Raw genomic sequence first — 11783 nt, forward strand, 5'->3', positions numbered from 1 at the left:
CTGACTAAGAATAAACCAGCTGGGGACCACTGTTGTGTTGGGTGGGGATATGGGCTAAGATCAGTGTTTTTGGTAACACTTGCTATGCATCCCATGTCTACAATGCAACATTATAATCAGCTTATAACACTGTATGATTATAGTTATAAGAACTAAAATACGCATAACCCTTTATAAGACTGTTTCTCAACCAATTGTCCATGGACACATGTTCATAAATAATGACAAAAATATCATGCTAGTGAGCAGAGCGTTTTTGAGAATTTCTCTTACTTTATCCAGCCTTCTATTAAACTCATGTTAATTGATATACTGTAACTGTAATTTGTAACTTATGTATGAATGAGCAGACACATGGGCACATGTCCTAATAATGATAACTAAGCCAATCCGGTGCACTTCCCCTTCTTGAGATTCGAATTCCCTTTTCTGAGGAAGTTCTTGACCTCTTACTTCCCAGTAACTGCTGTCAACTACATTGACACGTCATCTAAGGCATTGGTTCTCAAAGTGGGGTCCGAGGACCCCCAGGGGTACTTGAGGGGGTTCCAGGGGGTCCCCAGCTAAATGATGGTTAGGAACCAAATGGACCCTTATGGGTCTGTAACTCTGAAAGCGTACAAATGGAACCAAATGGACCCGTCAGGGTCATTTGTACACTCTCAGAGTTAAATTAACATTGATTTTACAATATGAATTGGGGTCCCAGAGATAGAAATGCCATTAAATGGGGTCCGCAGCCTAATGCATGTTAAACTGGGGGGTAATTGAAATTAAAGTGGTTGAGAATCACTGCTAGAGCCATAAAAATCTTCTCTTATGGGGGTCCCTGGCTTATCTTTTCAAATGGGGGTCCGCGGGCTAATAAGTGTCAATTTGGGGGTCCTTGACATGAAAAAGTTTGAGAACCACTGATCTAAGGTCACCAGGTCATTCATTGAGTGAACTGTTTCTCAACTAGTAGTCCATGTCTGTCTCTTCTTGGCTATAATGGAATCTCGTGTCATTTTCTGGCTCGAACCTTGCCCTGTACATATTCTTCAGGTATGCCAGCATGAAAATACTGTCACAGAGATACGTAGTTACAAAAGGTAAAATACATTTCACTTTTACTGTATGCTCTGGGAATTCCAGAACTTCACAAGGGACTGTGTTTATTTGTGCCTCTTAGTCTGTGGACATGGCAATGAGCTGATCCTCTTTTGTAGCTGTTAAAGCTTGAAGTGATTTTGAAAATTGAAGCATAAGCCTCCTCAAAAGGACCACTGATAATGATGATAATGTCGTTAATCTCTCTCTCCGCAAATACCAAAATACTAAGTTTCTCCAAAAAAAAAAAAAATGAAAATAATGGAAAATAAATTGATCAAATCTTCACTTTCCGACATTTCTAAATGCATGATCAGGGACCACATGCAATACTTCCACGGACCACCAGTTGAAAACCCCTGATGTAGGACAGTGGTTCTCAAGTTTTTTTAAGGACAAGGACCCCAAATTGATGTGTATTTGGCTGCCCAAATCCCATGGTGTGTGTGTGTGTGTGTGTGTGTGTGTGTGTGTGTGTGTGTGTGTGTGTGTGTGTGTGTGTGTGTGTGTGTGTGTGTGTGTGTGTGTGTGCCTGTGCGTGCGTGCGTGCGTGCGTGCGTGCGTGCGTGCGTGCGTGCGTGTGTGTAATCTGAAGACTCACCTCTTCAGACACCTGAGCCCGTAGCACTTGCCCTGACGACCTTTCACTCGTATGCAAAGGTTAAGATGTCATTTAGACGGTCATGTAGACAGATGACAGGTTCATCTGTTTGTAGAGTTTCAATGTACAGATTTATTTATTTATTGATATCATACTGTGTAGTCTGATGATAGGTTCTTGGTTTACCTACAGTGTGATCCTAGATTACTGAGGCACTACACACTGTCTCTATGCATTTGATGTATTACCTTGTGTTTACCCTGCTTACTGTAAATCGCTCTGGATTAAGAGCGTCTAAATGCCTAAATCAGGGGTCTTCAACAGGGGGTCCGGGACCCCTAGGGGGTCCTCAGAGCTACTATAGGGGGTCCGCCAAATCTTTGTGTGATAGGATATAGTTTTTTTACATTAACCACTTGAACCCTAGAATTCTTTTGAACCCTTGAACCCTAGAGTGTGTGTGTGTGTGTGTGTGTGTGTGTGTGTGTGTGTGTGTGTGTGTGTGTGTGTGTGTGTGTGTGTGTGTGTGTGTGTGTGTGTTTCTCAGTATAACATACTTTTAGGTACAGTATGTCTTCTCTAGGATAGGGAGTGATAATGTCATTATAACATAATGCCACATATTCACATCTGTTCAAGCTATGTGCCATTTGAAACAAAATGAAACAAACAATGATACAATATAATGTTTTATTGAAATGTTTACAAACATAATTAACACAATTGCTATATATGGGTCTATATCATAAAAAAAGAGAATCAAGTGTCTTTGTTTCTACCTGCATAGCTTATGGTATATTATTTCCATTTCTATCTGCATAGCTTACGTATATTATTTCCATTTCTATCTGCATAGTTTATGGTATATCATTCCTATTTTTCTATCTGCATAGCTCTGAAAAGCGGCTTGATTATATACTGTATAGCGCCGTTTCTGGAAAACACAACATTACAGTGGGTTACAACTTACAATATCAAACATATGAACTTGTTGAAAAACAGGAAAGAAAAGATGTATTCATGCTAAAAGCAAATCAGCCATGTCATTTTAGAATTTCTGCAAAGATTGTATTTTTTTTTACCCAGTTATGATAATTAAGTGGCGATTCCGAGCCTAGTCTCTTTGCATTATGAATTATGAAGACAAATCATATTTTCATCATGATCAGGGCTGCAACCATCGATTATTTTCTAAGCGATTATTCTATCGATTAGTTTTCCGATTGATCGAATAAAAGTGAAGCAGGTTTTCTGCTTAATCTTTTTTTAATGTATGAACAAATCGACACGCAAAAACGTTTTTTTTAAAAAAATAGATTTTGCGTGTGAAAAGAGACGATCTACAAGCTCAGAACGCGCGTCACGACGTGAGCTTGTAGATTCACTATTTAACCCATTAAGATCTGAAGCCGATTCTACACAAAATGTCTTCTAAATCCTAACAGTTTTTATATATCAGTGGTGCTCAAGCTTTTTCATGTCAAGGACCCCCAAAATTATATGTATTTGACCCCCATCTCAAAATATTTTGTTCCAGGGACCCCCCAGAAGCAAAGATTTCAGTAAAACATTTTCGCTTTAAAATAATATATATTCAAAGATTTGCACACATTTTCATGTTTTTTCCCAAATAGCAGATCTACAAGCTCTTAGCGCAGCACTCGGTGCCTTGCTACAAGCTTGTATATCTGCTATTTTTGAATAGCCCAAAGTGTAAAATTATGCTTTTTAGCTGGAATCAAGAAATGACACAGATGCGTTCCAGGTCTTAATGGGTAAATAAAAGTTTTTATTTGCACCCCCTAATCATGATGGTCTTTATATGTTCATCGCAGTATCAAAAGGTCCAGCGGTTGGCCCAGCATCCCCAACTTGTTGTTGATGGTGTGAGAGTGTTTTCTCCACCGATGAAGAATCAAAACACGATGGTTCTTCTGCAGAGACTCTCAACCAAAGCTTTCCCTGTTTGAGCCGACAACAACTACCTTGTTCTGGTCTGTGAACTGCATGCACCCTGACGGTGCTCTGTTGTATCTCTCTGAGCTACATCCCAGACCCCCCGTCGTCGTCCTTCACTTCAATGCCAGGGATCTGATATCAAAAACAAAGAGATTTTGTTATAGGGTTTGTTGTGGCGTCAGTTCAGCAAACGCTAAGGTATGGCAGGGTTAGGGTTGCCAACTCCCAGAGATTAAAATAAGGGACACCTATCCTATTTTTTGGGGGGGTCAAACACCCCAAAACCCCCGAAATGCATAGAAAACTATGCGTTTTTCCTATAACACAATACAAACTCAATGGTCTTACACCTGCATTAGGCTAGACACAGACACATTCATGATATATTTTTTTTTGGCACCTGCCATACCTTGCCATACCCAATTGACTCCCCTGGGTTTGTTACACCAAGGGTTCCCAAACCTTTCAGTCCGTGACCCCCCAAAATAATCATATAAGAACTGGGGACCCCCCACCCTGACAAGCACTTGGAATAGACCATATTCACACGGCGGCCATATTGCCATTAAGTCAATGAAATGCCACCCCAGTTGCCACAGCAACGCAATGTTAAATTCCAAAATGGCCGCCATGTGAATATGGACTATGGTAGGCATTACATTTAGTTTGACTCAGTTCCACAGATACATATCGTGAAAATAGCTGAACTTGTAGATCGGCTATTTTCACAATATTTGCCTCTTCCCAACATAATTTGGAGACACCCCTGGGGGTCCCGAGCCCCAGTTTGGGAACCACTGTGTTACACTGACACAATGCACAAAACCTTAAAGCGGCACTAAGTCACTTTTTTATTTATTTAATTTTGTCCAATCTGTATGGTAGAGTATGTTAATACAACATAACTTATATCAGGGGTCTTCAACGTTTTCAGGCCAAGGACCCCCTTGCTGAGAGAGAGATGAAGCAGGGACCCCCTTTATATTGTATAAAATTGTGTTTCAGATTCAAATTTTTTTTTTACGTGGTCTGCTCTTTTTTTATCTCTACACCTATACCTCTTTGCCCAAAATAGCCGATCTACAAGCTCACAACGCCTCGCAGCGCGAGGCGTTGTGAGCTTGTAGATCTGCTAATTTTGGCTAAAGTTCTCCTCAGAAAAGGGGTGCTAGGGTTCAAGTGGCTAAGGTAAAATAAAAAATCATATCACACAAAGATTTGGCGGACCCCCTGTAGTAACTCTGAGGACCCCCTAGGGGTCCCGGACCCCCTGTTGAAGACCCCTGACTTATATAATTGGGGTGGTTGTATTTTGCCTCCCTGCTCTTCTATTGAGACATTTAGATCGCGTCGAAGGTCATCATGTCTCACCTAGACAAAGGGTCTGACACGAAGTTTTACCTGATTGCCAAGATTACATTTATCCCCTGAGCAAGCAGGAGGCCACCTCTCTATTAGCTCAATGGTAAAAATGTCAGCACTTGCGCAGGAAACCGGGTTACATAGTGCAGCTTTAACTTAACCCATTAAGACCTGAGGCGATTCTTTCAAAAAATCAAAAATCCTAACAATTTTCCAAGATTTTTCAAAAATAGCAGATCTACAAGCTCATAGCACGGCACTCGGTGCCGCGCTATGAGCTTGTAGATCTGCTATTTTTGAATAGCCAAAGAAATCTATAGTGACACAGATGCGTTCCAGGTCTCAATGGGTTTTAAACTAGATTCAATCATTCATTAGCACATTGTTCCTAATAATGTCCAATACCAACACAAAAACGGTTGTCACAACTTACTGAATGTATAACTTGATCATCACCTCTGTCGTACTGCATCTTTGAACTCTCCTCCTGTAAATGAGATGTAGTTTATTAACCACTTTCAACCTGATGTTCCTCTTTTTGGGAATGTAAGATTCTTGTACAATTATTTCAAAGAAACGTAAATAAAATCGCAGTATAATCGCAGTGTAGATCGGGCTATTCTAGATATATTTTCACATAGGGGATTATTAAGTGGTTAAGTCAAACTTGGCACATAATGCATAACAACAGATCCGATTCCATCCAGAGATTGTTTAACATTTTGCCAAGCTTCTTAGTGGGTGAGAAAATAAAGGAGGCTATAGACTTAAATCCAAAACCAAGACACAGCATGCAGTTACAGAAAAAAGGGAGGGGAAAAAAAGAAAAAGGTACAGTATAACTTAAATCCAAAGACACAGCATGCATTTAGTTATCAGGCCTAAATGTCCCTGGCTGTACCATGAAGTGATCTGGATCACATTCCTGCTGTCTACTGGTTTTCATGGCGGTCATTTGATATCAGCAGCAGGTGCACCAAAAGTAACAAAGTCCACGTTAATGGCCCTGGCCTCACTTTGTCTTCAGATTGCAAGGCTGGCATGTCAAAGCAAAGTGATGCTGAACGCCTGAGTGACTCTCTGTGTTCAGATTAGATTACACTTCATCCCTCATGTTAGAACACAGGAGTGCTTCTCTACTGGGAGTTGGTTGCACTGACACCGAGTTGTAGAGATTCACTCATCCTCTTCAGTTTCACAATGATAAACATCTCTTTCTGTATAGCAGGTCCATTTACCCAAAAAGGGTCATCGTGGCCAACTTTCAATGGAACCACCCTCCCTCACCCCCCCCCCTCCTGTTTACATTACAAGTCTGTGGTTAATGGCATTTATACCGTACAATGTATACTCGGTGGTGGAAAAAGTAATTTTTTTGAGTAAAAGTATCAATACTGCAATGTAGAAATACTCTGTTACAAGTAAAAGTCCGGAATTCAAAATGTACTTGCCTAAAAAGTACAAAAGTATTGGTATCAAAATGTACTTAAAGTACCAAAAGTAGAAAGTACTCATTATGCAGAATGTCCCATTTATGCAGAATGTCCCAGTTTTCAAGTCTTGAAATCTTTTGAAAATAGCAGATCTACAAGCTCACAATGCGTCGCATCGCAACGCATTGTGAGCTTGTAGATCGGCTATTTTCAAATGGCCGAAATGTATGAAGTGGTTAATGTAAAATCTACAAAGTAACTAGTAACTAAAGTTGTCAAATCATTGTAGTGGAGTAAAAGTACAATATTTGCCTCTGAAGATGTAGTGGAGTAGAAGAAAAGCATTGAAATTTGGAAATACTCCTAAAGTAAAAATTCCTCAAAAGTGCACTTACTTACAATACTTGAGTAAATGTACTTAGTTACTTTTCACCACTGCAATGTATACTTGTATGGTTCCACTTACCATACAGACAGCATATTGTCTGCATGAACCATATTCAAACATTTCGTAATAAGGGTTGTTGTTGCATTACGATTTTTTTAACTTAAATTAAGCGTGAAGGGAAAACCCAAAGCATGAAATTATATAACAAGAATGAACGTGTTATTGTTATGACCTTGTGCAATGACATTAAAGGTAGGGTAAGTGATTTTCTTTGGTTAAAATAAGTGTTAAATAGCTCTATATTCTGATAGTACTCATTGCTATGGAGTGTTTGTTCAGTAAAAGGAGTCTCCTTGTCTCTCCAGCTCTTTATTAAACACAAAAAAACGTTTTCGTTTCAGTTTCATTTCCAATTGTATCCAATCAGGATAGAGAACTCAATCAGGATATAGATTAAACAAGTGAAATTTGAAGTGATGACACAAAGAAATGAGCAGAAAAAAATGGAACTGGAACACTATCAAAATGAAGCTTAAAAATTGGTACTTTCTCCTGATTGGCTGAGATTTTGACACCTACCGAAAAATGTATTTTCTGTTTATTAAAGAGCTGGAGAGACGGGGAGACTCCTGTTACTGAACAAACACTCTATAGCAATGATTACTATCAGAATATAGTGATTTAACCTTTTAACAAAATACTTTTTGTTTTAACCAAAAAATATCACTTACCCTACCTTTAAATGATTGTGAATGGGTGAATGACATTAAATGAATGTGAATGGGTGAATGACATTAACTGGCTGAATGGGTGAATGACTGTGAATGGGTGAATGACATTAAATGGCTGTGAATGGGTGAATGACATTAAATGGCTGTGAATGGGTGAATGACATTAAATGGCTGTGAATGGGTGAATGACATTAAATGGCTGTGAATGGGTGAATGACATTAAATGGCTGTGAATGGGTGAATGACATTAAATGGCTGTGAATGGGCGAATGACATTAAATGGCTGTGAATGGGCGAATGACATTAAATGGCTGTGAATGGGTGAATGACATTAAATGGCTGTGAATGGGTGAATGACATTAAATGGCTGTGAATGGGCGAATGACATTAAATGGCTGTGAATGGGCGAATGACATTAAATGGCCGTGAATGGCATTAAATGGCTGTGAATGGGTGAATGACATTAAATGGCTGTGAATGGGTGAATGACATTAAATGACTGTGAATGGGTGAATGACATTAAATGGCTGTGAATGGGTGAATGACATTAAATGTCTGTGAATGGGTGAATGACATTAAATGGCTGTGAATGGGCGAATGACATTAAATGGCTGTGAATGGGCGAAGGACATTAAATGGCTGTGAATGGGTGAATGACATTAAATGGCTGTGAATGGGTGAATGACATTACATTTCTGTGAATGGGTGAATGACATTAAATGGCCGTGAATGACAAATGACAAGTAAAAGTCCAGAATTCAAAATTGACTTGAGTAAAAGTACAAAAGTATTGGTATCAAAATGTATTTAAAGTACCAAAAGTGAAACTACTGTTGACTTGAGTAAAAGTACAAAAGTATTGGTATCAAAATGTACTTAAAGTACCAAAAGTGAAAGTACTGTTTGAAAATAGCCGATCTACAAGCGATGGCGACGCGTTGTGAGCTTGTAGATCGGCTATTTTCAAATAGCCCAGGTATAAAATAGGGCTAAAGTGGTTGATGTATGTTTTATAATGTAATATATTTATATCTCAAATAATTGCAGTGGAGTAAAAGTACAATATTTGCCTCTGAGATGAAGTGGAGTAGAAGTAAAAGTACAGAAAATTGGAAATACTCCAGTAAGTAAAAGTACCTAAAAATTGTACTGAGTAAATGTACTTAGTTACTTTACACCACTGTGTATATACTTGTATGGTTACACATACCATACAGACGGCATATTTTCTGCATGAATCCTACTCAAACATTTCGTAATAGAATCATATTAAGGGTTGTTGCATTAAGAGTTTTGACTTAAAATTAAGCATAAAGGGAAAACCCAAAGCATGAAATATATAACAAGTATGAACGTGAAATGTGCTGCATGTGCAAAGTGACACCACAGACACATTTTTGGGTAACCATTAATAGTATGATATTTATGTGGAGCTCATAATTGTTTTTTAATAGATCAGGTAACATAAAACAGGCTTAACCCATTAAGACCGCGAACGCATCTGTGTCATTTTAAGATTTCTTTGGCTATTCAAAAATAGCAGATCAACAAGCTCATAGCGCGGAGCTTGTTGATCTGCTATTTTTGAAAAATCATGTAAGATTTGTGCAAATCTTTGAATATATATATATTTTTTTTTTCTAAGCAATTTTTTAAACTAAAATCTTTGCTTCTGGAGATTCTACAAATGTCTTCTAAATCCTAACAGTTTTTTGAAAAAACGTATGTTGCTATAATATCCGTGGTTCTCAAACTTTTTCATGTCAAGGACACCCCAAAATGATATGTATTTGTCCATATCAAAATATGTTGTTCCAGGGACCCCCCAGAAGCAAAGATTTGAGTTGAAAATGTTTGTTAAAATATACTGTATATATTCAAAGATTTGCACACATTTTCACGGTTATTTTTTCAAAAGTAGCATGGCACTCGGTGCCACGCTATGAGCTTGTATATCTGCTATTTTTGAACAGACAAAGAAATCTAAAAATGACACAGATGCGTTCCCGGTCTTAATGGGTTAAAAATAACATTAAAATAACATAAAATGACATGTGAGACATGACATGACATGACTCACATGGTGATGTTTTTTTCCACTGCACCTGAGAGAAATAATAAGAGGTTCAAAAAGTCAAACTTTCAATAGATGGATTTGATGAACTCACATAGTTCATCTCCGGCAGCTCCTCCGACTCGTTCTCCTCTGAACTGCAATCTCCGAGAAGGCACTCCAAGGTGGAGCGCTTCTCTCTCGCCGAAGGGCGAAGGAACTCCACGGCTGTTGATCTTTTCAGCAGAGCTGTGAAAAGTGAACACAAGGTGTCAATGCATCATCTTTTTTTCTTTCTTTTTTTAACCCAGGGTGTTTTTTTTTTTGTCGTGTAGCTGTAAAAGCCAGTTTACTAAAGTAAAGAATAAAGATTGACATTTTTTCCCCCCAGAGTCTATAATATGGTATGGAGGAGAAAAGAAAGGTCTGGATGATTCACCTCCATCGCTGATGTAGCAGCAGGTCATCATGAGAAGCAGGGTGATCAGGGGAACAGCCATATCCATTCCACACAACACACAGCCTGGGTAGTCTCTCAGTCTCTCAGTCACCAGCAGTCAGTCAACAGTGTACTGTGTAGTTCCCTCCACCTAGCCTAGGACATACCTGAGAAATCTCACCACGCCCACCTACCACCTCCACCACCATCTCCACAACCACAAAATCTGTGTCAATAGTTAACCCATTGAATGAATGAAATCTTTATTTTGAACGTGTTAAAATTAGACAACAAAGTAAAAAAAGAATTGAATAAATAGAATATAATAGAGATTCAATCCGGGAAGTCGGGAACGCATCTGTGTCATTTTTTCTTTTTCTTTGGGCTATTCAAAAAATAGCAGATATACAAGCTCATAGCATGAGTGCCACGCTATGAGCTTGTAGATCTACTATTTTTGTTTAAATCTTTCAATATATATATTTTTTAAAGCGAACGTAACTCAAATCTTTGCTTCAGTGGTGCTCCAACTTTTCCATGTCAAGGACTCCGCAAAGTTACAGTATTACAGTATATGTATTTGGCCACGGACCCCCATCTCATAATTTTGTTCCAGGGACCCCCAAAAGCAAGTAGCCTATATATATCTATATTCAAATATTTGCACATGTCGTGCAACAAACAAACCGTTGCCATTGGCAACGGTTTGTTTGTTGCACGACATGTGTTGATATAGGCTCTGACGTCACCCGAATCCTTGTGCATATGCATACCTTATAGGGGCTTTTGCAGTGGCACTTGACATTTCGTCACCTCCACGGCCACGAGAAGAGCGTTGAACATGTCCGAGAAACGTCTGGTGAAGAAGTGGGAACGATGCCTCGCAGACTGTGCCGTGAAAGTGTGTGCCGGCCTGGGGTTAGGGATCGTGTTTACAGCGGTGGTCTTTAAACCTCACACATGGCCCGTTTCATTGGGCTTAGGAGTGGGGCTCGGCATGGCATATTCCAACTGTCGGAACGAGTTCAGAAGATCACACCGTTAGGAGCATTGCGTGACCTTGCTAGACTAATGGCCTATATCATTTTTTTAAGTTTTTCAGGAAAAATTAAAAACTGATCCAAAACAAAACTATATGATATTTCTTAATCATTTCACCCAAAATGTTTATAAAAAATCACACCCAGTGTGAAGTGGGCGGTGTGGTCATCACAGTGGTCATCATAGTGATGGAAGCTCACTTCAAAAAACAAATGGGTTTTTTGAAGTGCATAATCCTATTTATAGGTTATTAATGTCATCACGTGTCTCGCTAGCCAATCACAGTGCTGAATAGAGTCAGCCAATAGAGTCAGCCAATCACAGTACAGCTAGGGGTGTACTAATGAGCCAATCCCAATACAGCTAATGAGGTGTCCCAACCCCACTTATAGGGGCGGCTACACCGCCCAAAATTATGAGTATTAAAATAAAAATAACACTGTCTGTCAGTTATGTAACATAAGAGATTTAAATAGGTTTAAATAGGATTAAATCTGACTTCCAACAAATATTGTAAAAACAAAAGGCCTAAATCAGTAAATAATTCACAAAAGTCACAAAACCATGTGACTTAGGCCAAAAAAAAGCCTATTTTGGCCTAAGTCACACTAGGGAGTTACGCCATTATACTAAAAGGTGAGGGAACAGCATGATCCTTTTCAATTAGGAGATAGGCGATTTTACCAC

At 39.0% G+C, this 11783-nt stretch overlaps 1 protein-coding gene across 1 annotated transcript; it reads right to left on the bottom strand.

Annotated features, from left to right (window-relative positions):
* Positions 1–2404: 2404 nt before the first annotated feature.
* LOC308082696 (uncharacterized protein) lies at positions 2405–10696 on the bottom strand. Its single transcript, XM_080424654.1, has 4 exons — positions 10056–10696; positions 9732–9865; positions 5445–5498; positions 2405–3781 (listed from the first exon to the last, which is right to left on the bottom strand). The coding sequence occupies exons 1-4, from the start codon at positions 10120–10122 to the stop codon at positions 3734–3736; spliced, it is 303 nt and encodes a 100-aa protein (XP_080280780.1). The 5' UTR covers positions 10123–10696; the 3' UTR covers positions 2405–3733.
* Positions 10697–11783: the final 1087 nt, after the last annotated feature.

The sequence above is a fragment of the Gymnoscopelus braueri genome, assembly GCF_963280865.1.
Source record: "Gymnoscopelus braueri genome assembly, chromosome: 3".
NCBI classification, from domain to species: domain Eukaryota; kingdom Metazoa; phylum Chordata; class Actinopteri; order Myctophiformes; family Myctophidae; genus Gymnoscopelus; species Gymnoscopelus braueri.